Genomic DNA, 27,567 nt, shown 5'->3' with positions numbered 1-27,567 from the left:
AGGTCCAAACCTTTCCCAACTCATCAACCAATGCCGTTGAAGAGATGTTCTGCCTCTCTTCGTCTATTGTTGGTCATTATAGCTGAGCCCTTCTTCTAACTGGCATAACTTCCTATGTGGACATACTCGCATTTACAGGATTTCGAGACTTATTCGCTACCATGCAGCCAGATAATCAGTCCTTGTTGAGGGATGGTCCATTCTAGAAATGAACGACACGAACGCACGCATGATTGAACCGTAAAAAGGCTCCTTTTTAACTCTTTTTGTAAAGCCACCGAGCCAAAGAATAAATTCTTGTTTTGTCTACATGTATAGCCTACCGTTCAACAGGTATTTGGGAACACATCGAATGGTAAGGAAAAACAAACAATCCATCATTTAATAGTTGCAAGATTAGTTGTGTATATTTATTTGCGTTGATTATATATTGGGGGTTAGTATTCGTATTCAATCATGGTTAGGGTTAGTACTGTTTTGGTGCGGTGCTGATGCTGCACCCGGCTTAAACTATCGGTTAACAGTTGGTGCCAATAGGTGCCACTGAAAACTATCAGTTATGCAGATAAATAATACTTTTTCCGTGCCAATCGTTATTTCTATCGGCTAGTTTATAAGTGAATAAGATATAGATAGAGGTTAAATACTATACGTTCAAACATTCATTCGGGTACATTCGATATCGTTTCAATAGCGTGAGTGTCATTGCCGTAGTGTGGCACTAAAGCCGCACCGATCGGGGGCACGTGACGCCTGGAATGCAGGGCGGGTTGCAGGGTATCGTCGGATCGCAGCAGGCGCTTTCCGGCCAGTCGCACACAAACTCGCGCGCATTAAAGTGCAGCCCGGGCGGGCAGGAGTGCTCGCAGGCCTTCCGGTTGGAGCACTTGTAGAACTTGTGGCATTCCGAATGAGCAAAGAGCGTCGGCGTTAGGCCGTCCTGGGCCGGGCAGCGCATGTCGTTATGACAGTTGCTCGGTTCGCACGTTACACCCGGCACGCACGGCTCAGAAGGTGTTGGCCCTACCGTGGGTGGAGGAAGAGTGGGCGGTGGCAACGTCGGTGGGGGCAGAGTGATAGGTGGCTGTGCGGTGGTTGGCGCTGGGGTAGGTCCGGTCGGTGGACATGTTAGGCCAGGGATGCACGGAGGGTTGCAGGGTACCGTCGGGTCACAGCACGCACTGCTTGGCCAGTCGCACACGCTGAGATCGGCATTGAAGTGTAGTCCGGGAGGACAACTCTGTTCACAGGCGAATCCATTGTTGCACTTGTAGAACATGTCACAGGCTGAGTGAGGCAGCAGCTTGGGCGTGACTCCATTTCTGGGCGGGCATCTTGAATCCACGACGCAGTTACCAGCATCACTAGGTGGGCAAGTGACCCCGGGAATGCAAGGATCACTGGGTGTAGGAGTGGGAGCTGGAGTAGGAGCTGGGGTAGGAGCTGGAGTAGGAGCTGGAGTAGGAGCGGGAGTCGGAGCTGGAGTAGGAGCTGGAGTAGGAGCGGGAGTTGGTGCTGGAGTTGGAGCGGGAGTAGGTGCAGGAGTTGGTGCGGGAGTAGGAGCGGGAGTTGGAGCCGGGGTAGGACCGGTAGGTGGACATGTCAATCCAGGGATGCACGGAGGATCGCAGGGTATCGTCGGGTCACAGCACGCACTGCTTGGCCAGTCGCAGACGCTGAGATCGGCATTGAAGTGCAGTCCGGGGGGACAACTTTGTTCACAGGCGAATCCATTGTTACACTTGTAGAACATGTCACAAGCAGTGTGAGGCAGAAGTTTCGGTGTGACTCCATTTCTTGGGGGACATCTAGCATCCAAGACGCAGTTACCAGCATCACTCGGTGGACAAGTGACTCCAGGAATGCAAGGATCACTGGGAGTTGGAGTTGGAGCTGGCGTTGGAGCTGGCGTTGGAGCTGGAGTCGGTGCAGGAGTAGGAGCGGGAGTTGGAGCAGGCGTTGGAGCAGGAGTAGGAGCAGGAGTAGGTGCTGGGGTAGGAGCTGGGGTTGGAGCAGGAGTAGGGGCTGGAGTTGGTGCAGGAGTTGGACCGGTTGGTGGGCAGGTAACTCCGGGTATGCATGGAGGATCGCAGGGTATCGTTGGATCACAGCACGCACTGCTTGGCCAGTCGCACACGCTGAGACTTGGGTTGAAGTGTAATCCAGCTGGACAGTCGTGCTCACAGGCGAATCCATTATTACACTTGTAGAACATGTCGCAGGCTGAGTGAGGCAGCAGTTTGGGCGTGACTCCATTTCTGGGAGGACATCTACCATCCATGACACAGTTACCAGCATCGCTCGGTGGACAAGTGACTCCAGGAATGCAAGGATCACTGGGAGTTGGAGTAGGAGCTGGAGTGGGAGCTGGAGTAGGAGCTGGAGTAGGAGCGGGAGTAGGAGCGGGCGTTGGAGCAGGAGTTGGAGCAGGAGTAGGAGCAGGAGTTGGTGCTGGGGTAGGTGCCGGGGTAGGAGCTGGAGTAGGGGCTGGAGTTGGTGCAGGGGTAGGTCCGGTTGGTGGGCAAGTAACTCCCGGTATGCATGGAGGATCACAGGGTATCGTCGGGTCACAGCAGGCACTGCTTGGCCAGTCGCACACGCTGAGACTTGGGTTGAAGTGTAATCCAGCTGGACAGTCCTGCTCACAAGCAAATCCATTGTTGCACTTATAGAACATTCCGCAGCTTGAAGGATGAGGCAGAAGCGTTGGCGTAGCTCCATTTCGTGGTGGGCATCTATTGTATAGGATACAATTACCAGCATCACTTGGTGGACAGGTCACACCAGGAATGCAAGGATCACTGGGAGTTGGAGTAGGGGCAGGAGTGGGAGCTGGAGTAGGAGCAGGGGTAGGAGCAGGGGTAGGAGCAGGCGTTGGAGCTGGTGTCGGAGCGGGCGTTGGAGCTGGCGTTGGAGCTGGAGTCGGAGCAGGCGTTGGAGCAGGAGTTGGGGCAGGCGTAGGCCCAGTAGGCGGGCACGTTACACCTGGGATGCAGGGAGGATTGCATGGTATCGTGGGGTCACAGCAAGCCTGATGCGGCCAGTCGCACACGCTGATCAGAGGATTGAAGTGCAATCCAGCTGGACAGTTGTGTTCACAGGCTCGCCCATTGTCACACTTGTAGAACATGCCGCAGTTTGAAGGATGAGGTAGGAGCGTTGGGGTAGGTCCATTCCATGCCGGGCATCTCGCATCCACGACGCAGTTACCGGCATCTCCTGGAGGACAAGTGACTCCAGGAATGCAAGGATCACTGGGTGTAGGAGTGGGAGCTGGAGTAGGAGCTGGCGTTGGAGCAGGCGTTGGAGCTGGAGTCGGTACAGGAGTAGGAGCTGGTGTAGGAGCAGGTGTAGGAGCGGGAGTAGGAGCAGGCGTTGGAGCAGGCGTTGGTACAGGCGTAGGCATAGGCGTGGTGTTTTCACACGGTACGGCAGGATCGCAGCAGGCGACCTCGGGTCGTTCACAGCGCTGCAACGCCTGGCTGAAGTGTCCATGCAGACAGGGCAGATCGCATGCCAGCCCGTTCGTACACTTGTAGAACCGAGCGCAGGAGCTGGTGTGCGGTAGGAGCAACGGATTGTTCGGGTCGTCGAACAACGGGCAGCGGCTATCGGAACGGCACGTTACGCCGGGGTTTGGTCCCGTGCACGGAATGTTGGGATCACAGCAGGCCAGATCCGGCCAGTCGCAGCTTCCCGTCGTTGGCGTATCCTGCCTAAAGTGCTGCCCGGGCGGACACTCCAACACACAGGCCTGCCCGTTATCGCACTTGTAGAACCGGGTACAGTCCGCGTGCTTCAGGACGGTCGGATCGAACGGATTATCGTTCAGCGGACAACGCGCATCGGGCGCACAGCTGCGAACGGTAGCTCCGCGGCAGGGTACGGCCGGATCGCAGCACGCCTCGTCCGGTGCCTCACAACGTCCCGTACTGGCGCTGAAATGGGTGCCAGGCCAGCAGTCCACTGGGCAGCGCCTCCCTAGATCACACTTGTAGAACCGGGAGCAGTTGCCCGGGAACGGGAATGTGGTCGGGAAGTTGGGATCCTCGATTAGTGGGCAGCGGACATCATCCACACACTGGCTGGGGCTCGTGTTACACAGTGCCGGATTACAGCAAGCCACCTCCGGCCGTTCGCACACGCCTCCCGCCGGCCAAAAGTGTTGACCGAGCGGGCAGGACAGCAGACAGCGTTCGCCGAGGTTGCATTTGTAAAACTGGCCACAGTTGGTTTCGTGCGGCAGCAAGGTTGGATTGTTGGGATCCTCGAACGGGTTGCAGCTTAGCGGGTCCGGAATGCAGCCCGTCGGTGCCGGTGTTGGTGCGGTTGGTGGGGCCGGTGTTGGAGCCGTCGGGACCGGTGTTGGTGCGGTCGGTGGGGCTGGTGTGGGTGCGGTCGGTGGAGCCGGTGTGGGTGCGGTTGGTGGCGGTAGCGTTACAGTGGTGGGCGGATCGGACGGTCCAGTCGGTGGACAGGTGACGCCCGGTATGCAGGGATCCTGCGGCAGGCAGGGTATGTTCATGTCGCAGCACGCCCGTTCCGGCCAATCGCACGCCTGCTCAACATGGTTGAAGTGCAAATTTGCCGGACAGTCGTACTCGCACGCCTGCCCATTGGAGCACTTGTAGAACTTGGCGCAGTTCGGATGGGGCAGCAGGACCGGACCTTGCGGCGGGTTCACCGCCGGGCACCGGGCATCCGTGGTACAGTTGAACGTTTCGCAGGTAACGCCCGGGACGCACGAACCCTGACCCTGGACAAGGTGCAGTGTGGCAGCAAGCACTGCCAGATAGAGCTGCTTCATCGATGGTGTGATGCTTGCGGCCACGGCACCAGAGAATTCAAGCTGATCGAACTGCTGACTGACTTAACCGTGGAAGGTGGCAAGAATTTTTATACTATCCTCTCCTGCGCGGTACTCGATTTGTTCTTTCATGTGTCCGCCCCGTCGCACGCGGATCGTTTTAGAGGCGGTGGTGCGAATGCTGAAGTTCTGTTGTGCCAAATTGTAGAACATTCAGCTACAGGGCTACCTTTTTCCGGTTCGTTCACGCTTTTTCCCTTGCATGGTGGTGTGACGCATTTAGGATGGAAGCTGATGGAAAGGGGGGCAGGCCACGACACGTCCGGAAGTAGTGAAGGTGTACTTAAAAGCTTAATAGAACGTAACATTGAACTAGCGGAGGTTGTGGCATAAGCTCTTAGAATTTGTCGGCCGTTGTCGGGTTTGTAAGGGACGTAACCGCCGTGACCCTGGTAATGGATCCCAACTTCGTCCGCGGCTTCCCGTCATCGATGCGTCCGTACGGTGGAAAATAGCGATTCCCCCCCCCCCCCCCCCTGTCGCACCTGCCACCAAATCGCCTGTCCCCAAATTGGTTGCTTTATCTTAATTATTATCACTTGTCACCGGTTTTTGAAAGTTCTAGTTCATGTTCACGGCACCGACAAGGTTCGCCTTTTATCGGTGAACATCGTTACGGGGCAGCGTGGTGGTGTGGTCCGTCTAGCGCCCGTGTGAAGACGACGAAGACGACGCACGGTCGCTGTGTAACATTGTCGCCGTGTTTCGTTAGACCCTGTTGCCGAAGGTGTTATGTATTGATCATTACGCGCTCTACGTGTACATGACGTCAACGTTTTACCACATTGCTTCCTATATCGGAGAGGTTGCTCTTGCAGGTGCGAGATGCTTTCTAAATTGTGCGGCAAAATATGACGGGATGGCAAGGCAGGGGTGATTTCTTCAAAGTTTGAATGAATGATGGAAAGAATTCTTGTTGATAGCAATGATACTATCTGTTAGTTATCTGGAATTCATGGATGGTAATGCGGCCAAACGTTTCTCGAAGTATATTAGTATATAACCACAATGTAAATTGCAGTCCAGTATATGATTTAATGGAGGACTTATGGACAGAAGAGGTGAAAAGAAACGATATTTTCTGATGTTTTTTAAGGTATTGATAAATTTTGTTTAATATCCATCGATAATGTATTCTCTCCAGCTCCATCGTAAAAACCATGCCACACATCAGAGTTCCTGAAGATATGCGCTAAGCACTTGCTTTCGACACCATAGACATCCCAATTTTTTGATAAGAAGTAACTACCGGGAAGAACATGTTTCGTACAGAGTTGAACCTGATGCGTAACACTGAACCTGGCATGCTCATTTATGCTGTCTAGGAACAAGGAAGAATGCGTTAAAGTTTAAGAATCCCGTTTATTGAGTTTGACCGTAGCATCGGTTAAAAATCAAGTCATCTACCTGTTGACAACTCAACAATTGCATACTGTAGGACCTGTATGATCTGTACGACCGCACCAACAAAACGTAACATCTGATGGAACGCGATACTATCTTAATTACGCATTCCGACATTATCTTGCAAACAAATGTTCCACCAAATGGTGGGAGTGACTTATTAATGTCCAACAACCGGGTCGACTAATTGGCGTCCAATGTCTGGCAGGCAGGGTCAAGATGTTTTCGTCGTCCAAAAAAAAAGTGGACCCTTCGGTCCGGCGGGGTGTGCAAAAACAAGGATAACGCCTGATAAGGTGTGCCGAAAAAGGCAGTGAGATGCAGCGCGAGCAAGCATCGCTGCACTGATAGCCACCTGGGAGGTGGAGGAAATTACGAGTACGGCCGTGGTCCATTCCGGTCCCTAGTTCTAGCAGCAGTGGGTTCTATAAAATGCAGCAATAGCGCTGCTTACCACATTCAGTTTGGAGAATGTTGAGGAACGTACTTACACTACTGCTGCCAGTGCTGGCAGTGACCGGCGTGAGCGTTGATCCACGATGTACGCGATACAGTCTAGGTTCGGAGGCGCAGGTCCTGCCGCATCTGCAGGACTGTCGCAAGTTTGTCATCTGTGATATGGGCGGCAATGGGCAGGTGCTTTCGTGTCCCCCGGGGCTGTACTTTAGTGGTGAAGCGCACGCCTGCTCGTTCGATATGGCGGCCTGTACGCACGGTGAGCTTGATGAGACGGTGCCCTTCGTTCCTGAGCCTCAACCACCCGTACGACCCGTGCCACAGGAGCCCTCGCTACCGGTTGCCCCGGTAGAGCCACGACCTCTTCCGTTGCCGGTACCACAGCCACTGCCCGTCATACCCAGTGATCCGCTGCCGGTTGTGCCACCGATAGTGGAAGGCAATTCGAACGGGGTTGAAACAAAACCATCGCTACCAAACTGGCTACCGATCGTGACGTCACCACCAGTCATTGAAGAATCCGTGGAAGAACAAGCTGAAATTGAGCAGCTTCCTCCGCAGAGTGTAAGCGAGCGAAGAAGTGATTAGGCGGTGAGCGTTATTCATTGCATTGCTGTGGTTTTTTCTTTTCCCTCCCCGTGAATAGGTTTGCTGGGATAAGCCGATGGGTAAGATTTACCCCATCGCCAACGACTGCGGCCTGTACGTGGTGTGCATGGGCAACAATGATGCGATCGTGCAACGCTGCCCCAAGGGTTTACTGTACGATCACCAACAGCAGCGTTGTGAGTTTGCCGATGCGTCCTACTGCGCGACGCCACGCGTTGACGGGCGGTTAGTGCTGGACATACACGGCGTCGATATGAGTCTGCTGGAGGAAGAGAAAGTGCAACAGGAGGACGAGGAGACTGTGGAGCTTGCTGAAGAATCCTACTCCGTTCCGGTAGTACCTGTGAACGAGCACGCTCCTGCCCTGGTGATGGAAATGGTGCAGCATGAGCATCAGCCGGTGCTTTTCGTGCCTGAGCCGAAGATACCTGAACCAGTGCAGCCGATTGTGGAGTACAACTTCCGCATCATCGACAATCATCCGCGCTGTCTGGCACGCAGCAACATGGATCTGACGGCTCAGCTACCGCACGACTCCGACTGCAGGAAGTATCTGGTGTGCGTTGGGCGCGTCGCTATCGAGAAGGTGTGCCCGGCCGGACAGCACTGGAATGCGAAAAACAATTGGTGCGACTTTGCGTCCGTGGCTGGCTGTACGCTGTAAGTGTTTGCCTTTTGAATAATAGAAAAATAAACACCATCAGAAGGATCTTCAATGCAGAGCGTGTGGTTTGAGTAGACTTTCAAAACGAACGAGTAGACTGCCCTTTATCGCAACAAACATGTTCCTTTACATTCGAACTTTTTCTTTTCTTTGAAAATGTTGTTCGATATCTTTAAATCTTCAAAGGTCCCTGAGGAATGTCAGAAAGGTTAGGGATTGAATTGCATACATTTAGGCGTTTGACTTGGGATAACCTATTGGATTGTGTTTCAGGCAACTATCAATGTCGTGCTCCCTTGTGTCCATTCCATTAAGCCAATAATCATTGCAATGGAGCTGAACAAAGTTACTCACGACGGGATGTTGTGCATTGGTACTGAAATTATCTGTTAGATGTCGCTCACGCACAACATCACTACGAGATTGCCTACGTCTAGGCGTTGAATGCACTGATTTCAAATAGAGACTAACGAGTATACGTAATAGACCAACGAGTAGTAACTTTAGCTTTATTGATTTTAATCCTTTATTTTGCGATATTCAGATTAGCATAATATTCTAAGAAAAGTGGTAGCCACAACAGGGGCTCAGGGTTCCAGCTCTTCCCTCACCTACCCTCATTTCCACCAACGGCTACATTGAGCTTTGCTCGGTACATCACAGCGTGCCTCACCGCCACTGTACTCGAGACCCTTCGGGCACTCGAGGATGCAGGCCTGGCCGGACAGGCACTCGTAGAACTGGTTGCAGTGCAGCTCGTGGCTGAAGCTCAGCGAGAAGCTGCGTTTGCCAGCCGGCGGGCAGCGCTCGGACGGTTGGCAAGCGTTCCGCTTCGACCGGCACGGTATGCACGGGCAGGTCGGACAGTTCGGATCGTCTGGCAGTATGTTCGGGTCGCAGCCGGCCAGATTGGGCCATTCGCAGCGCTGCTTCGCCTTGCTCCAGTGCAGCCCGTCCGGGCACTCCTTCAGGCAGGCGTTACCCCAGCTACACTTGTAGAACAGCGTGCAGTTGTCCGGATGGGGCAGGAACGTTTCCACCCCGTTGCCGGGCGGACAGAGCGGGTTCGGATGGCAGGCGGCGTTCTCTGGCGGCTCCTCGATGATGGGCGGATACTCGCAACCGGCCTGGGCCGGCCAGTCACACACGTTTTCGCGCGCGTTAAAGTGCAGCCCGGGCGGGCACCGCATCTCGCAGATGAGGCCAAAGTTGCACTTGTAGAACTTGTCGCAGTCGTCGTGCGGGAAGAAGGTTGGGTCACACTTTTCGCACTTCGGGCACCGGTTGTCCGGGTAGCAGTTCGAGGGCGGACAGGTCGGGCAATCCACCTCCGGGGTGGTGGTGATTTGCGTGGTCGTGGTGGTAATTGGCGCGGCCGTGGTAGTGGTGGTAGTTACAGGAGCCACTGTGGTGGTCGTCGTGGTGACAGGAGCTGCCGTTGTAGTGGTGGTAGTGATAGGGGCTGCCGTTGTAGTGGTGGTAGTGACTGGAGCCGCCGTGGTAGTTGTCGTAGTAACTGGTGCCGCCGTGGTAGTTGTCGTAGTAACAGGAGCCACCGTGGTTGTTGTCGTAGTAACAGGAGCCGCCGTAGTAGTTGTCGTAGCGGGAGCGATCGTAGTGGTCGTTGGCTCGGGCGTTGGAGTTTCCGTATCGTCCGGATCAAAGGTGCACTCTTCGAAGATGGGGCTCCACACCAGCCCGGGCGGGCAGGCCATCTGGCAGGACGTACCATCGCGACAGATGTAGTACCAATCGTCCCGTTCCGGATGAGGCAGCTTCGTCGGAGGAACCGTATCCGGCACCGGACAATCCGGGTTCGGGCGACAGTCGGGCACCTTACAGATGGGTGGCACGACCGGCGTGCAGTCGGACAGGTTGGGCGTTACACAGCGTTGGAAAACGTTACTAAACCACATGCCCACGGGACACTCGGTGATGCAGGAGTAGCCGAACGTGTTGCACGTAAAGTACGCATCGCAACGGCTCGGATGGGGGAAGGCTTTCGGTGGCAGGATCGGATCACAGTCTACCGGGCACCGCAGATCGAGGAAGCAGCCCGGCTCACAGATTTCATCGGGCAGAACAATGTTGCCATCATTGTCCAGTCCGGGCGTGGTGTTCGGCCCGGCGGTCGTTCCGGTCGGTAAATCAGCGCCCGGAGCACACTCAACCTGCTGCGGCCAAACACAAACCCTCATTTTCACGTGGAACAGTAGATTCGCCGGACAAGCGAACAGGGCCGCGCCGTACTGAGTGCATTGGTAAAACAGGCCACAGTTTTCCGGGTGCGGCAGCTTGAGGCCTGGCTTGGACGATGCGCACGGATCGATGATGGCACGACCGAGGTATGTTTCGTCGAGCGAGACAATCGAGTCCTCCTTGCGCTGGCGGCAGCTACTCGCCGGCAGCTCGTTCGTACACCCACCGATGGATGCGTTGTAATACTGAAAGCCACAGGTCAGCAGCACGAGCTTGTCATCCACACACTCCAGATACTTGCGACAGTCGGTCGGATGCGCTAGCGTAGTACTCTGCGAGCAGGGATCACTGAGAGCGGCACTGGGGGCTGGAAGTAGGCAGGCCGCAACCACGACCAAACACGTCGTCACACGCACAACCCAACGTGGGCAGACCATGGTGAAGCTGATTGGCTCCGGCTCGATCCGCTGGCCAGTACTAGTAGCGCCCTGTTGTCGGTGGCAGGCTTTTGTAGCCGCGGCCCGCGCCCGGTAGTCCGTTACATGTGCACACGCTGACAGATGACAAGTTGACGAGCATGATTCTACAACACATCTCGCGTTGTTGGTGTATCATGTACAGGAAGCAGAAACGCGGCTATCCACTTCCGTTGATTGGTTCGCCTGCGGTGCGGGCTATCATGTACATCGAGAGGAGGAGGAGGTGTTGGGGGCATCATCGTTTTGCAAAATAGGAGAATCGCACACTGCAGGGTTCGCTGGTCGATTGATCGATGGATGTGTGAAGTGCTGCTATTATTTGGTCACTCATCGGAAAAGTTGAGGAGTTGAGGAAAAAGGAATTTATTAAATGTATCGAAAATGAAGATAAAGTTAATAGCGTAACAAAATAATTAAGGTGATATAAGGTTCGTTAGACTATGGGAAAGAACGGATGATTATTATTGACAGATTACCTGCGTATAAAGCAGCTGCTGTTGGTTTATTGGATACCCGCACTGGCTTATACAAGGCAGGATGAGATCGATTCTCAACTGGAATATGTTGGTACTGGAAAGAATGAGTCTTTTTCTTTTCACCTGATTTTGTGGTAGCAAATGTCTTATACCCACAGCTTTCTACCACTTTGCCAACCACTGGAAGCGACGCGAAATAGCAAAAAAAGCTCCAAAATACACTACCTTTGTGTGACGTATGCCTCAGCAGGATCTGTTGCCCTTACAGTACTGGCCAGTCGGTCAGCGATAGTGTTACAGAGCGTTATCTTCCTCGTTCGCTCGCTGCAACCTTACCACATTCCGGCGGAGAGGATCGATAAGATCGGTAACAGTGTGTCCACCGTCTGCTAACCAGTAATCAGACGGCTTCTCATACATGTCAACCGTGACAAAGGCAACAAAACAAACAAACAGAGAGAAAAAAAACGTGATAACACACGCTTCTGGTGTTACGTTTATTTTTAAAGTGTGCTTCTATTTTCCACCAGATTTGGTTGGGTGCACCTCACGCTAAGACAGACTGACGAACACGGTAGGTGCCGCTGTAGGTGCCGTCGGGACGAAGATGCACTGTTTCAGCCGGTTGTACCATCGTTGACCCTCTGGGCATCGAAGCCGCAGGATACGCCTGTACAGTACCTCCACGAAGGGTAGATCGCCCGGCTTGAAGGTGGTGGTTTCCTCTTGTCCGACACAACCAGTAAACGCCAGCAGAAGGAGAATAAGTGTACACAGAGCGAAGATAGCAAGCTTTGCCATGATACGTTTGCCGTTATGGGAGCGTATTCGATACAACCTTCTAGTTGAATGATGTTTTGTTGAGTGTTTTGCTCAATCGTATGCGATACGGAACGAAATCAGGCAAAGGTAATAAATCTTCCTTTGGGCCATAAACGAAATACGCCTATCGAACCCGATTGACGGTCAAGCAACTTCCGGCATTTCCCTGTACGATACTGGTGTCTTATGTCTAGACTGGTTTGATCGCAATCTATCACAAACCTTGATCAAAACAGACTGAAATAGCTTATTTTTGTCGGAAAAGTTGATAATGTTCCATGAAAACGGTACTTAAAAATTGGACCCAAACCCAAACTTCCATTCCACACACTTTCACCGATAAAGAGTTTGGATCGTGTCCCAAAAAACAACAAAAGTCTACACAAAGTAGAGATTTAACGCGATCAGTTTCTCACCCAGACGTGGTTATTGTTGGATTTATTGCTAGGAAGGGTGCCTTCGTATTGGGCCATTACACTAAGCCTCGACTAGCTGATAAGAGCTGCGCCACACGGGCACGGAATTGATTGGCACCTTTAAATAATCGCCACGACACACAGGCGCACGAAGACGGACGGGTTTTAACGGAGATTATAAATATGGTTTTATTGCTTTATGGGTGTAAGCTTAAGCGATATACAGTTTGGGTATGGATTGGACTACGTAGGCAGGCATCGGTGAAACGTCTGGCGCAGCAGCGAACATGGCGGCTGAAGACTTGCGCATTTGCTTACGCCATTCCATGGCTAGTGCGCAGGGCTCGAACGCGGGGATGCATTGCAACGGGTGCTGGGGCCGCCGTGGGGACGGTAGGTACTGACGGACCGGCCGTCGGTACGGTAGGTACTGTCGCATCGGCGGTCGTGCTGTCCGCGACGGTCGTGCTACCGACCACGGTTGTACTAGGTGTTGGGGCCGTCGGAATTGGGCTCGGGGCAGTCGGTATGGTAGCGGTGGTGGTATATGTTGGCGCGGTGGGAACTTCCACGGTCGTGGGCGATACGGTGGTAGTGGCTGCCGTTGTAGTAGTGGTGTCGATGGGTGCTGTCGTAGGTGCGGTAGTTGGTGCGGTAGTTGGTGCAGTAGTTGGTACTCCCGTAGGCCCTGGTGTTGGGGCCGTCGGTACAGTAGTGGCCGCTGCAGTAGTAGTAGTAGTAGTGAATGCAGTTGTCGTAGTGGTAGTGGCCGACGTAGTAGTAGATACGGTGGTAGGTGGTGTTGTGGTCGTCGGTTGCGTTGGAGCAGTAGTTGGAGATGCCGTCGATACTGTGGTCGTAGTCGGGATAGTGGGGATAGCCGTTGTTCCCGATCCAAGGGTACACTGCGCGTAGAAAGGATGGTCGCAGCGTTGCAGTTGGAATCCAAAGTGTTGGTTCACGGGGCACGATTTCAGGTATTTTTTGCCATAGGAGCAGGTGTAGAACAGGCCACAATCGGTTTCGTGCGGCAGATGAAAGGGCGGATTATCTACCAGCGGGCACCGGGAATCTGGTTCCTGGGCGCTCACACCCGCGAGCGTTGCTAGGAATGCCACAATGACACACTTCCACATTTTTGTAACTACACACGCACACACACACACAGTAACTTTTACACAAGGACAGAGCACCGTTTCTGGCAAATCGCGCACGATCAACGTAAACCGAATAACTGGAAGCCGTGGCAATGGTAGCTCATCTTTTATAGCCTTTTAACCGCACAATCGAACGCTATGCTGGCTTCCGTCTGCGTAATCCACTGTTTCTGGCGATAAGATATACGTCCATATATATCGCTGCCGAAAGTGTTTTCCGACAGCAACAGTGCGCGTCTGATGTGCAGATTAAAGGCACGTCTACCGCGATACTGAGGCGACCATCATGAACCTGCAGCTCGACCGTGCTGTTCAAGAAGGGTGTAAGCTATGATAATACGTATATTTTCTCAGACTTTAGTGTGATGTAATCTAGAGCGAGGAAATTATCTTCGAGCAGCGCCATAATAATCATTATTTTTAGCCGTTACGCGATCAATTCTGTAGTTACAACTCGCATATTTTTGTGATTGCGATCAATGATTTGGGACAATGAATGCGAGCAATGGCGCCTGAAGGTATGCATGCATACACTTGCTATACGCTTGGCTACGTTGGCGTGTCGTGGCACTTGCTTCGCATCCCATGCCACTACCGGTGAACTCCGGATGAATCATACTGAATTTTGCCACCATCTTCTAATAGGATTCGAGAATTCAATCAGACAAAAGGTCATGTGTATGCATATTAGATAGCAACGGAATGAATGTTATAAATGAACTATTGTATCCAAGTAATCCATTTCAACGCATTGCATACCTAGCAGGCGTTTTCTATATAGCTATTCGCACTTTTAATTTTTTTTATTTATTCAAACTACAAAACTTTAACTGGTTTTACAAAATCATAAATATAGCTGGATCATGTTACTGTTCATTAGACTCTTCCGATTCAGGAGAAGGCGTTTCCGGTTCAGGCGTTATCGGAGCAGCAGTTGGCGTTTCTGGAGCAGGAGTAGGTGGTTCCGGATCAGGCGTTTCCGGAGCTGGCGTTTCCGGAGTAGGTGTTTCTGGAGTAGGTGGTTCCGGAGTAGGTGGTTCCGGAGTAGGTGTTTCCGGAGCAGGAGTAGGTGGTTCCGGAGTAGGAGTAGGCGTTTCCGGATCAGGAGTTTCCGGAGCAGGAGTAGGCGTTTCCGGAGCAGGAGTAGGTGGTTCCGGAGTAGGTGTTTCCGGAGCAGGAGTAGGTAGTTCCGGAGTAGGAGTAGGTGTTTCCGGATCAGGAGTTTCCGGAGCAGGAGTAGGCGTTTCCGGAGTAGGTGTTTCCGGAGTAGGTGTTTCCGGAGCAGGAGTAGGTGGTTCCGGAGTAGGAGTAGGCGTTTCCGGATCAGGAGTTTCCGGAGCAGGAGTAGGCGTTTCCGGATCAGGTGTTTCCGGAGTAGGTGTTTCCGGAGCAGGAGTAGGTGGTTCCGGAGTAGGAGTAGGCGTTTCCGGATCAGGAGTTTCCGGAGCAGGAGTAGGCGTTTCCGGATCAGGTGTTTCCGGATCAGGTGTTTCCGGAGTAGGTGTTTCCGGAGCAGGAGTAGGTGGTTCCGGAGTAGGAGTAGGCGTTTCCGGATCAGGAGTTTCCGGAGCAGGAGTAGGCGTTTCCGGATCAGGTGTTTCCGGATCAGGTGTTTCCGGAGTAGGTGTTTCTGGAGCAGGAGTAGGTGGTTCCGGAGTAGGAGTAGGCGTTTCCGGATCAGGAGTTTCCGGAGCAGGAGTAGGCGTTTCCGGAGCAGGAGTAGGTGTTTCCGGAGTAGGTGTTTCTGGAGTAGGTGTTTCCGGAGTAGGGGTAGGTGGTTCCGGAGTAGGAGTAGGCGTTTCCGGATCAGGAGTTTCCGGAGCGGGGGTAGCCTCTTCCGTCGTGCTGATGGAAGGAGTGGCAGTAGTAGGCGCTGCAGTTGGTACCGTTGGTGGTGCGGCTGTTCCAACCGTGGGAACGGTAATGGTAGGCTCGATTGATATCGTGCTGGTTGTCGTCTCCTGCTCGGACGTGGACTCAGTAACAGTAACTTCTGGAACAGTGGGTAGCGATGGTCCTGTCCAATCAGTTGTGGTACTTTCCGTAGGCACAACCGTCAAACTGGTGGGTGACGTTAGGGTCGGTGTGGTTGGCACTGTTGGACCGGTTGGGCCGGTTGGATTGGGTTGCAACGTGGAAACGTTAGGATCACATTGTGCCACTTCCGGTGACTCGCAGCGCAGCGTTACTGGTGAAAAGTGTTCTCCGTTAAAGCACGACAGCAGATACTTGTTGCCATTCGAGCAGATGTAGTACAGGGTGCAGTCGCTTTCGTGAGGAAAAGCTTGGTCCGCAACACCATCACAAACTACCGTTTGGCCGGCGAGGCAATCGAGAATGCCAACCAGAAGCAAGGCGATAATCTTTAGACGTACCGACATCGTACCAGAAGTCGTGGAGAGCGATTCTAACCGAACAACACGCGACCCGGAACAGAACTGTTCGGGTGTGTTTGACTGCCGGCTGCATGGTTGGAAGTTTGCAGACTACACTATCTAATCTGCTAAGCTACTGATATAGTAAGTTTATGGGAGGATATTGCTGGAACAGATCCTCAATCTCATTTTGGGGGAGGGTTCGTGGCTTACGGGAGCATTCAGCCTGCCGCTATCACCGTCACGAGTATGGCCTGGTTATTGAGCGAATTCGATTTTCTTGTTTTGCGATCGATGTTTTCGAGTTCGACGATTGTGTACTTTAGACGACAGGAAGAGGCGATAAGATAGGGCGTCGTTCGCCACAGGCACCCGGAATAGCTCTCACCCGAGACAGTGGGCCTTAGTCGGTGGTCCATAAAGAAAACAGCGGTACTGTTTGGTAGCACTCTCACGCATCATTCAACAAAAACGAACAACCGCAAACATGTAATGTATCGTTAATTGGTACACCAGTTTTAACTTTAACAAACAACGCACCGTGAACGAACGTCAAACGATTAAGAATGGCATGTAGCACTTTGGCAAACGCGCTAGAACGTAACCTTCAGCACCGTCGCTATATAAAGCATCCATTCTGCCTGCTGTGATTGCATTCCATTTTAGTTTGAACACAGTGCGAACTGCAACACAACCAAAATGCGAGGTAAAGTCCCGACTTAAAGCGTTAGGTGAGTGATGAGTGTGGTGTTTAACCGGAAAGCTCTTCTCTTCCATGCAGGTATGTTTGTAGCAATTCTGGTCCCACTGGCGCTGGCCACCGTGCTTGAGGCGAAGGTTTTGGCCACCCGCGACCCACGCTGTCCCCGTGTGGACGATCCGGAACGTACGGTCCACCTGACACATCCAACCGATTGCAACCGTTTTCTGGTGTGCTCGTCCGGCATGGCCTACGAGATGCGCTGCCCGGACGGGTTAGAGTACGATGTGGAACAGAGCAGCTGCGATTACGATTATCTTGTGCGCTGCTCGATCGAGGGACGTATACCGATGAAGCAGGCCAACTATGGGTTCGAGATGCCGCTGGAGCAGCTCGCCCTAAACCGCCCATCGTGGAACGATCAGCAGGAGGAGCCGCGCGTTGACTCGCCGCCTCAGCCAGTGCCACAGTACAAACCGGCCGTCAGTGTCGTGGATGCGCGCTGCCCCCGGACGGACGATCCGATGAAACCGATCCATCTGCCGCGCACCGGTAACTGTGGCAAGTTCATGAAGTGCTTCGGCGGCCGTGCCTACGAGATGGACTGTCCGGCTGGGTTGGAGTTCGATGCGAAGAATGGCCGTTGCGAGTACCCGGCATTGGCCCGGTGCAGCCGGCTGTGAGGTTTGTTAGCTTTTTGTGCCAATCGTCCGGCTAGGTCAGTATTATCTGTGAATAAAGATCACTTGCTGTGTGGCAAGTGTTATGCCGACTAAAGGTTGGAAAATTCGATGCCTTATTGCCGGAACGAGCTGACGATAATGGTTTTGGAAGAAAATAGGTAACTATCAGCATTGACACAAACTCTAAAGGTACTAATAAGTATAGTAATGACGTTGTTGAGTAGGTTAGCTTCTTCTTTTTGTTCTTCTTTGGCTCAACGGCCGTTGTCGGGCAAGGCCAGCCTGTACCACTTGTGGGGTTGGCTTGCAGTGACTTTTGGATTACCCCCCATAGCAGGATAGTCAGTCCTACGTATGGCGGCGGCATGGTCCGTATGGGGCTTGAACCCATGACGGGCATGGCATGTACGAGCTGACGACTGTGCCACAAGACCGGCTATAGTAGTTAGCAAATAGATTATAGTTTTAGTACTTGGGAATCGGGGGTGTCTATGCAAGTTATGCTTCTTCATCTTCTTCGTGTTTTTCTTCTTCTTCTATTTGGCGTCACGTTCTTAGTGGAAATGTGAGCCTTTATAGGCTTTCAAGACTTATTGAGTACCATGCAGTTGGATAGTCAAGTCCTTGCTACGGGGGACGGTCCATTCTAGGCTTGAACCCATAACGGGCCTATTTAGAATTGACGACTGTATCACGGGACCGCCAATACCGCGTGGACATGAGGTAGTACTTATCAACATTATTGTCTTCTTCTCTTCTTCTCTACTTTCTTCTTTCGATGGCTTGGGTACTTCGACGATGTAAAGTATAAATAAAATTGTTTTCAGTTTTGCTGATCTTTCTAGTAGCAAATTATAAATAAGAATATAAGGAGAAGATCTCTTTCTGTAGCACCGAATCATACCTAATGTTTTGGTTGTCCTGTATCATTCGTTGGAGCGCGTCTTTCACTATTGAAGCTTGCACCGATTTAAACCAAGTAAAGAAAACAAAATCCAGCAAAAGATTTCAGAGCAAAAACCAGATACTTTATTCAACCAATGTCCGGATCCTTCCGGTGGTAGCATCCACAGTCACGCACTAAGGACTTTGCACACAATTATGTGTTGTCCGCTAGCCAGCAGAGGGACTTAGAAGCGCGAGCACTGGGCCAGGGCGGGATAGTCGCAACGGTTCACCTTCGAGCCGAACTCGAGCCCGGCCGGGCAGTCCATCTCGTAGGCGCGGCCACCGAAGCACTTCATGAACTTGCCACAGTTTCCGTTCACTGGCAGATGGACCGGCTTCATCGGGTCGTCGGCACGGGGGCAGCGGGCATCAACGATGCCGGGCACGATCTTGTAACCGTCGGCGGTCAGCTGCTCGCTCTGGGGCTGGGCCTGGTACTGGGGCTGGTACTGGTACTGGGTGTCGTACTGTGGCTGCATGTTGTACGCCTCGAAGCGGGGCTCCTGCGGCATGTTGTACGCGTTGTACGACATTTCCGGGTACTGGGGGGCGGCCGCGACGCCAGCCACGATGACAGCGAGAACGATGAAAGCTGCAAGAGAGGGCGAGAACACGTGTGAACGATAGGCTTAAACTATTTGAGCCACCCTGCAGCTGTCTTCGCCTTACCCTGCATTGTTGCCGTTGATTGGTTGAAGGGATGCGCTTGGGACAGCTTTGGAAATGACTTGCTACCAAATGATACCTTCTCCTTGGCCGGCCCGATGCTTTTATACAAAACTTTGAAAGTAATTTGCCTAATTGATACGTTTGCTTCCACTAATTGGTACCAGCCCAGCATCGGGGGGAGGATCGACGCTACGCTTTTTACGCCGCTATCGAAGACATCGTATCTTCTCGGGTACGTTGTTATCGCGCGGTTCTACGAAAACGCTACAAAAGCGTACGAACCATTACAACGCGGTACTTTCCGAACATCTTGTTCGCTGTTTACTGGTTGTACGCATACCATCCTCTTTACAAAGTTCCGGGTGTTGCCTGAAATAATGCTCAGCCGGAATTTGTCTATTTCAGACTAAAAATGGATTTCGTTCATTTATTCATAGTAGCAGAAGTAAATGAAAGTTTCTATTACTTATCCGGCGCTACAACCGGATCACAACTCTCAGGAGTGTCCGAAATCATTCACGGTCTCGTGCCTTCGTCTGCCAATCCGTTATCCTCTATGGATATTCTATACTTATGGTATATTGTAACGGATTTAGTTCGATAGTTGTAAGGTACACCATAATCTTGGATTAAAGGTGAATCGTGCCTAAAGTCTCCTTAAAAATTAACAAAGAACGACATGACATGGCCGGTCTCGTGGTGCAGTCGTCAACTTGCACGATTTAACAATTTGTTCGTCATGGAAGGGTTCAAGCCCCGAATGGACTGTGCCTCCATACGTAGGACTGACTATCCTGCTTTGGATAATCAATAAATCATTGAAAGCCAAACCCCACTAGTGGTACTGGCAGACTTTGATCGTCAACGGTTGTTGAGCTAATGAAAACGAAGAAGGTGAAAGAATGACAAAAACCTGGGCAATAGCGGCATGATCTATTTCATTATATTTTGCAATAGAACCTTAGTCGTGCTTTAGTCTTGCGTTATCCATATATGTCCTTGATTATCTTTGACTTTTAAGTGTACCCATAACAGGATAGTCAGTCGTGCGTATGGGGGACTTGACCCAGTCGGGGCTTCAACCCATGCCGGGTATGTTGTTCGAGATGACGACTATACGATGAAACTGACATGATCTCTTCGTTTTTAATTCCCATGAAGAACAAGAAGGTAGTTAGAATACATACAGAATGCAGATATTAGGAAGCGTTTGGGACAGCTTTGGTTAGTTTTTCTCTAGCGAAATCTTTCTTTATCATGACTACTTTCCTTTGTGGTTCTTCTTCTTCACTGGCACAACAACGGTCGTCGGTCAAGGCCTGCCTGTACCACTGTTGGCTTTCTGACTTATGGATTACCCCCCATAGTAGGATAGTCAGTCCTACCTATGGGGGCACGGTGTATTCGGGGCTTGAACCCATGACGGGCATGTTGTTAAGTCGTACGAGTTGACGACTGTACCACCAGACCAGGTTCCTTTGGGGTTAGTTTGCTCTAACCTGGGGGGATGCTCAGAATGTCCAGGATAATGATGTAGACAAACAAAGGCACTGACAGGTGGATGGGTAACGTGTTAGACCCTGTGGAGGCTAGGTCTCTTGTCCAAACATTAAGGTAGATAGCATTACCAAAAGCATTGCAAGATTTGACTTCAATGGGCATTGCGTCCCTCGAGCCAAAAACAGTTGAAAAGAGCTCATCATGTGCAAATGATATAAACTATTAGATGCACTCTACTTGGGGCTAGAAATTGATAGACGAAAGCATGTGCAAAAAAGACACTGATGAGCTTTTTGTGTGTTCAAATGCTCAAAAGATTTGAAAGATTAAATAATAGGCATCTGGGAGTATCACGAGGATCAGATATGCTATATAAGGCCAGAACAATCATGCAGATGGACGCGAGTGCTCAAATTATTCCAATTGAACTTAGAAAGAAGGCACACGGATCTAAGAAAGTGTGATTTTGATTTGAATATTGAAGAAGTCAGTCCAGTGTTGCTGACGTCGAGTCGTTGTTTTGTCCATAAGACAAGAGACCATAAAGTTCTAAGCTCGAATGAACCGAGTTCCTCCAACTATGCTCCATTGCACTGTACAACAGCCAAGCTATGTTTACGATCGGTCCTCACCGCTATCCTCTGTCACGATCGACAAAGATCATAAAACCCATGACGAGCTTGTTCTTAAGCCGCACTTCTTACAAAACATGCTATCAGTTCTCACTGGAATGCTGCCTTCAAAGGCCTAATTTCTCCCACAGCATTAAGCTCCCCTGGAAGGAACGAATATCTCTACTTTTACCTTCAGTTTGTCACTTCAACCATCAAATTCGATGCAAATAATCAGCGACCAGAGAATTCAATTGGCATTACGAAGGTGTTTTATTGATTACAAGTAAGCTAATACCACCGGCTAGTCTTGCGATGTTGCCATAACTCGTTACTCGTTTGTGCTTTTCTGTTTGTTTTACTGTCGTTTTTCCCTTTTGTCGTTCTCGCTCGATCGCTGTGTGATCGGGGTGGGCGAACACATCTAGACACGGCACTGAGCCACGGCCGGATAGTCGCAACGGTTCATGCGTGCGCTGAACTCCAGACCGGCCGGGCAGTCCATGACGAAGCCCAGACCGCCGGTACACTTCAGGAACTTGTCGCAGTGGCCGGCGTACGGCAGATGGACCGGGCGCATCGGATCGTCCGTACGGGGGCAGCGCGCATCCGGGATGGCCTTGGTCGGGGCTTGGTTGTTGTTGTACTGGCCATTGTTGTACTGCGGGTTGTACTGCTGGTTGTACTGCTGGTTGTACTGCTGGTTGTAGTCTTGCGGGATGCCCACCTGGTAGTAGCTGTTGTAGTCGTACTGGGCCGACACACAAGCAATCAGGCACAGTGCAATGATGGCTGAGAAAGAATGGAAAACCACCCATTTAGAACCTCGAGAGACCATTCTAACACACCAAACTCTGCCCGTAAAATGTTACCTTTCATTTTTATGATTCGTTTGCTTCTTCCGCTGAACGTTGATCGAAACTGGTGGAACTCGAATGGTGAACCAGTACAGACGCCCGGTGTCTATTTATACGATCTTTTGCGTAGCGAGCTTTACATAACGCAAGTTGGCCGCGCGCAAACTTATTAGTTAGAATGTATTTCGCTGTTCCACGCATCTTGTCGGCTCGTTCTTTATCGCAAGGGAAAGATTTCTCGGTTTCGATTACTTACAGTTGTAAGTTCGCGGTACAGAACTACGGTACCGGAGCAGCTGCTCGATAAATAAGCATATGTAAAGGTGGGCATCGAGCAATCGAGCCTTGAGATTGCATAACAGGCTAATTGATGCTAGCGTTGATTAATGTTTATTAGATTGCCATTAGAGCATCAGGAAATGAAACATTTTATTGATATTTTGATGTTTTGCACTTTTCATTTTATTCAAAATACTCTACATAGATGGAGATCGTAAAAGAGTGAGAGAGAGAGAGAGAGAGAGAGAGAGAGATAGAGAGAGAGAGAGAGAGAGAGAGAGAGAGAGAGTTGTATGTATTACTGTTATTAATATAGCGTGATATTCACTTAATCTAGGGACATACGCTTTACTCTTACCTCCTGATGCTGTCATAACTTCTTGTCATACTAAATCCTCACTTCAATACCGTTCTCCGATCGCAATTACCAGTAAGAACTTGGCCAACCTACCTGCGATGGACGATCACCTGACACTATCCCTCTTTGCATCGTGGTGAAAGTGCGGCACCTTGACCATCGAGGTCTCAATTTTGGACGAGCAGTTCCGGTAGCAAACGGTAGTTTCGGCTACTTTTTACGCACTTTCCGATTCGTCCTGCGATAAACGAGGGTTACAGAACTTTCACATTACCCATGACCTGAAACGTCCATTACCATACGCTTCTGGGAAGTGTGGTTCAAAATTTTCACCCTAAAAACGATGCACAGGGTCGCGCCTCGATAAGATAACCGGAAGCGTGTGTCGCGGTGCCGCCCGTGTGAGCGCGTCTGCGGGCATAAGGTTATAAAATGTAAATGATTTCCCAGTGAAAGCAACAAAAAAGCGACAGTACGCTAGCGGCGCATTACGAAAACGACGACAATGCGAGGTAAATAGGTGCTGAGATACTCCCATACGGTTTACTACATGTGTGATTCTCCTCTTTCGTAGGTGTCACTATGTCTGTAGGTACACCGGTCACCTTAGCGGTGATACTCGGTCTCTGTACCATCCTGGAAGCAACGTATCTGGAGCGCCCACTATGGGTGGCGGACAAGGGCAGACCCCAGTCGGTGTCCTTTGCCCAGGAGCAAGCGCGTACCGGTCAGGCGGTACAAGCGGCAAATGAACAGTCCTGGATGATTCCCGAACCCTACTATCCATCACGCACCGCAACGGGTTCGGATGGCTTCGAGGGTCTGCCTCAGCGGCCTCAGGAACAGTCAAATATTGAGCAGAAGATGCGCGAGGAACGTCCAATGGTTGAGAGTTTCCAGCCCAACTGGCCGTACGAGCATCAGGAAATGTACTACGGACAAGGTGCGGCAGGTGAGCCACAAGCTTCGTGGTTACCCGAGCAAGAAAAGCTCGTCGAACTGCCCAAACCGTCGGAACCAACGGTGGTGGATGCGTGGAACCAGTTCCAACTAAAGCCTGAGTTTGAATATCCTGCGTTTAATGGGCAGCAAACGTGGCAGATGGAACCGAAGCCGGAAGCCGCTCAGCCTCAAGCTGGACAGGAAGAGCAGCAATCGTACCAGCCCAAACCGGAAGAACAGCCGGAACCATCCCCACCGAAGGTGCAAGAAATGCCACAAACTTATGGAAATCCACAAGCGGGATACGAGCCATCGTACCAGGGCCAGCAAGCTTACAACTCATATCCACCACGGCCAGAGCTGTACCGACCAGTGCCGTCCTATGGCGAACCTAGCTATCCAACCCAATACTATGGCCAACAGTCTTTCCAATATATGCCCGAGCCGGTGTATGAGATGCAAGTACCGGTCTATAGAAAACCTGCCGTCCCGTCGGTTAAGCCTCAATCCGAACCTACACGTGTGAGCAAACCACAGCAGGAACAGGGTCCCAAACCAGACTACTATCCGTACCAACCACAGGAGTGGTATCCGTACCAAATGTCCACGCAAGACCGGCAAGCCCCCATGCAAGTCGAGCCGGATGTACGTGCGCAATCCAATCTGGCCGTACAGCCAACCTACCCGCGTGAACAGCCGAAACGACCAGCCCCCGTGGACCGTGCTCCTCAGCCAAATCGCCAGCCCGCTCAACCGTCAAGACCAGTTGCCCCGCGGCCAAGCCGTCCGATTGAGCGTCAACCGGAACAACCGATCGTAACCGTCCCGTCGGCACCGTGGGAAATGCAGTACAAACCGCTCGCGCCACCGAAACCGAAACCACCGGTGCAGCGGCCATCGTACTACGAGGATGCCGATGATGACGATAGTGAGGAGGTGGTAAAGTACGAGAAACCGATCACTCGCATGGATGCGCGCTGTCCGCGCAATGACGATCCGGCCAAGCCGGTTCACTTCCCGAGCGAGACCAGTTGCGTCAAGTTCCAGAAGTGTTTCAACGGTATCGCGTACGAGATGAGCTGCCCGCCTGGGTTGGAGTTCGACGCGAAGAACAACCGGTGCGACTATCCGGCACGTGCCAGATGTTCGATTTAGAAACAGTGAGAGTACAATAAATGGCGAATGCTTCTGCTTCTGTGGAAAAAAAGGAAAAGTTATGAGCAAACCGTTTTTGTTTTCTTTTTGATAGCTTACTAAAATAAAATCGAACAAGCATAATAAGAGTACTGTTGTGTTTTTACTACAATCAAAGCGAGGGGATGCGAAAGTCCTAAACAAAATGATGATAAGAATTGAACCTGTTACTATGATTGGACTAATTATACTGTATCAGTATTAAGATCGTCCAGTCTAACCAGTTTCGTGGTACAGTTGTCAAGGCGTACAACCTAAGAACAGGGGCCCGTTTTGAGTTTAAGTCCCGTTTGGATCGATACCCCCCAATTCGAAGGACTAAGTTATTCCATAGACTACTAAACCAAGGAATTTAGGACTTGATCATCGACTATTATTGATGTGTGCGACGTATATGAAGAACAAGAAGAAACTTGACGTTGCCATGTGTGTAGCGTCAACTAAAAGGAATCAACTGTACCTAGCAACCAAGGATAGGCTCTTTGTTAGCTTTTTGAAGTAGCGGCATCTGTTGGGTAAGTTACTGAATCAGCCGTGAAGTAGTAACTGCTTTCGATTATTTTTTGGGTATTCAGACTTCAGAGAAGAATCATTATATTATATAGATCTTTACCGGAAAAGGTTCGTTGTCCTTCAATACGTTCGAACGTTCATTGAACAATCAATTTTCGATACAAACCATTTCATTAGCTCACTTTTTTGTAGGTACCATTTATTGTCAACGCATCTGTTCACGCGCCTCGAATGTTTCTATGTGTGTTGTGTGTGTGTGTCTATCGAACAAATAAATACTTCCATAACTCTACTTCTAACCTCCCTTCATCCGGAACGCCACCGCCACCATCCTAGCTACCGCGAATCGTACACTTGGCCACCTTCGGGTAGTCGCACCGATCGTACCGCACGCTCCAGTGCTGCCCGGCCGGGCACAGGATCAGATAGGCGCGCCCATCGTAGCACTTGTAGAACTTGCCACAATCCCGCGGATGGATGAAGTGGATCGGTTCGGCCGGATCGTCCGTCTGCGGGCAGCGTCCATCCTTAATGCCCTCAATCATCTCGCGCTGCTCCGGCGTCCATTCGGCCGAATCGAGCGGAATGTCGTCCAGATAGTAGTCATCGTCGTAGTAGTAATCATCGCTGGCAGCCGCCTTGCCCAAGCTTTTGCGGCTCTTCTTCTGCACCGAACACTGGGCAAACTGAGGATAGTCGCAGCGGTTAATGCGCATCCCAAACTCTTGCCCCACCGGACAGTCGATCGTGTAGGCGCGCCCATCGAAGCACTTCATGAACTTGCGACAGTCGGTCGGATGGGACAGATGGATCGGGCGGTAGGGATCGTCAAACTTGGGACAGCGCACATCGTTTACGCCCGAATCATAGTTGAAGCCAGCTCGCACTGGCTTAGCAAAGCCGACGGATGACTCTTCGTTGGTCTGCTCTGGTTGTTGTTCGGTTTTCTCCACAACCTTCTGCTTGACACCCTCAGTGGCTGGCTTTTCCGCTTGCCGACCCAGAGAGCACCGTGCAAGGGACGGATAATCGCAACGGTTCAGCCGAATGCCCCACTCCTGCCCAATTGGACACTCCAGCTCGAATGCGCGGCCATCGAAACACTTGAAGAACCGTCTACAGTCCGTGGCGTGCGCCAGGTGAGTCGGATTCATTGGATCATCGAACCGCGGGCACCGTGTGTCGACCTGTCCCGCATCGTAGCTAAAGCCGGCCGGCTGTGGCTTCACGTAACCCTGCTGGCAGCGGGCAAAGATGGGATAGTCACAGCGCTGCAGCTGCACACCGTACTCTTGGCCGGGCGGGCAGCTGATCGTGAAGGCACGCCCGTTGAAGCACTTCTGGAACTTGGTACAATCGGTCGGGATGGCGAGATGGACCGGGCTCATCGGGTTGTCGTACTGCGGGCAGCGCCCATCCGGAATGCCATCTTCGTACTTGAACGTATCGGCGTGGGCAGGCAGCGCAATGCCACACACCAGCAGCAGCACTGCGATCGTCAGCAATGGCTGAAACACTGCACAAAAGGCTGGTTAATCACTGAAGGCACACTAGCCACACAGGCCTAAGCCTACTCGTCTTACCGTTCATGGTGAAAGAAACTGTCCACCTCCGTGTGTGCGTTGTTTGATTACAGTGCTCCGTGGATCGAAAATTAAAGCAACCTATCACCGACCAGCGTAAACCGTGCCTGAATGGTGCCTCACCGTTCACTGTCTTTCGTATTTATAGCACCTTCGAGACCTTCGAGACCATCGTTGAGGATGGTTATTCCCACCGGACGAATGCCGTTGTTATCCTTCGCACGTTAATGTACGGAATGTACAATGGCCCGTGATGACTCACGCGCTTGCTGGTACTCTGTGTGTGTGTGTGTGTGTGTGAGTGTTTTTTATCAATCAAAACAACTAGCTGCTAGAACGATTGTGAGCTGCTGGACAGTGTCCAGCACTCACCCAAACATTAACACAAACACACCTCATCGGAAACATCGAAATGGCATTTACCTTGATCTGCATCTGCATCTTGATACGATCTGATGACTAACTGAAGAGTGTTGTCCCACTGTCCTTCTGCTGGACACGGGGGGTAGGGTGTGTATGGTGGGAACGGTGTATCCGGCACGAGTGTGTTAGCATGTTTCCCCGTAGTTGCACCTCGCCCGTAGATACCGATCAACAATGAAAGCTATTCGAAGTACCGGAAGTACTGCGGACCGGGCCAATGCCCGTGGGCTGTTGTGATGACGACTTTGCAATCCTTTTCGTCGGGCTTTGATCTTTGTCGATGGGTGGGGTGGTTTGTTGGGTAAACATAATGACACATTCCTTCGCATAGATAAACTTCTCCGAGAAGGAGGTGCGACAAGGAGTGAGAAATTCTCAATGAC

The 27,567-nt window shown here is 51.5% G+C and overlaps 6 protein-coding genes across 6 annotated transcripts; 3 read left to right on the top strand and 3 right to left on the bottom strand.

The window, feature by feature from the left end:
• Positions 1 to 380: 380 nt before the first annotated feature.
• On the bottom strand, positions 381 to 26,945 carry LOC121599921 (mucin-2-like). The gene is made up of 9 exons (XM_041928072.1): positions 26,762 to 26,945; positions 25,516 to 26,694; positions 21,525 to 21,827; positions 18,486 to 18,847; positions 14,420 to 16,035; positions 13,571 to 13,590; positions 12,802 to 13,497; positions 8,620 to 10,752; positions 381 to 4,869 (listed from the first exon to the last, which is right to left on the bottom strand). Exons 1-9 carry the CDS (start codon positions 26,766 to 26,768, stop codon positions 722 to 724), a joined length of 10,464 nt encoding a protein of 3,487 aa, XP_041784006.1. The 5' UTR covers positions 26,769 to 26,945; the 3' UTR covers positions 381 to 721.
• On the top strand, positions 6,718 to 8,052 carry LOC121599711. Its single transcript, XM_041927736.1, has 2 exons — positions 6,718 to 7,291; positions 7,374 to 8,052. The coding sequence occupies exons 1-2, from the start codon at positions 6,743 to 6,745 to the stop codon at positions 7,998 to 8,000; spliced, it is 1,176 nt and encodes a 391-aa protein (XP_041783670.1). The 5' UTR covers positions 6,718 to 6,742; the 3' UTR covers positions 8,001 to 8,052.
• On the top strand, positions 16,426 to 17,416 carry LOC121599714 (peritrophin-1-like). The gene is made up of 2 exons (XM_041927740.1): positions 16,426 to 16,630; positions 16,706 to 17,416. The coding sequence occupies exons 1-2, from the start codon at positions 16,624 to 16,626 to the stop codon at positions 17,305 to 17,307; spliced, it is 609 nt and encodes a 202-aa protein (XP_041783674.1). The 5' UTR covers positions 16,426 to 16,623; the 3' UTR covers positions 17,308 to 17,416.
• Positions 18,314 to 19,035, bottom strand: LOC121599715 (peritrophin-1-like). The gene is made up of 2 exons (XM_041927741.1): positions 18,925 to 19,035; positions 18,314 to 18,847 (listed from the first exon to the last, which is right to left on the bottom strand). Exons 1-2 carry the CDS (start codon positions 18,929 to 18,931, stop codon positions 18,438 to 18,440), a joined length of 417 nt encoding a protein of 138 aa, XP_041783675.1. The 5' UTR covers positions 18,932 to 19,035; the 3' UTR covers positions 18,314 to 18,437.
• Positions 21,285 to 22,018, bottom strand: LOC121599716 (peritrophin-1-like). Its single transcript, XM_041927742.1, has 2 exons — positions 21,908 to 22,018; positions 21,285 to 21,827 (listed from the first exon to the last, which is right to left on the bottom strand). The coding sequence occupies exons 1-2, from the start codon at positions 21,912 to 21,914 to the stop codon at positions 21,460 to 21,462; spliced, it is 375 nt and encodes a 124-aa protein (XP_041783676.1). The 5' UTR covers positions 21,915 to 22,018; the 3' UTR covers positions 21,285 to 21,459.
• On the top strand, positions 22,930 to 24,747 carry LOC121599710 (adhesive plaque matrix protein-like). Its single transcript, XM_041927735.1, has 2 exons — positions 22,930 to 23,041; positions 23,104 to 24,747. Exons 1-2 carry the CDS (start codon positions 23,035 to 23,037, stop codon positions 24,624 to 24,626), a joined length of 1,530 nt encoding a protein of 509 aa, XP_041783669.1. The 5' UTR covers positions 22,930 to 23,034; the 3' UTR covers positions 24,627 to 24,747.
• Positions 26,946 to 27,567: the final 622 nt, after the last annotated feature.

The sequence above is a fragment of the Anopheles merus genome, chromosome 3L (assembly GCF_017562075.2).
Source record: "Anopheles merus strain MAF chromosome 3L, AmerM5.1, whole genome shotgun sequence".
In the NCBI taxonomy this organism is placed as follows: domain Eukaryota; kingdom Metazoa; phylum Arthropoda; class Insecta; order Diptera; family Culicidae; genus Anopheles; species Anopheles merus.
Note: the sequence above shows the minus strand (reverse complement) of the source record. Positions and strands in the feature narration are given on the sequence as shown.

Excerpts from the sequence above, each read along its gene's own strand:
- LOC121599711 (XM_041927736.1), top strand. The coding sequence starts at position 6,743 with ATGTTGAGGAACGTACTTACACTACTGCTGCCAGTGCTGGCAGTGACC. Across the intron at positions 7,292-7,373 it reads AGCAGCTTCCTCCGCAGAGT|GTTTGCTGGGATAAGCCGAT; the intron begins GTAAGCGAGCGA and ends CCCCGTGAATAG.
- LOC121599921 (XM_041928072.1), bottom strand. Across the intron at positions 21,828-25,515 it reads CAAGTGTACGATTCGCGGTA|CCATCATTGCACTGTGCCTG; the intron begins GCTAGGATGGTG and ends ATTCTTTCTCAG. Across the intron at positions 13,591-14,419 it reads TCGGAAGAGTCTAATGAACA|AAACGGTGCTCTGTCCTTGT; the intron begins GTAACATGATCC and ends GCGATTTGCCAG.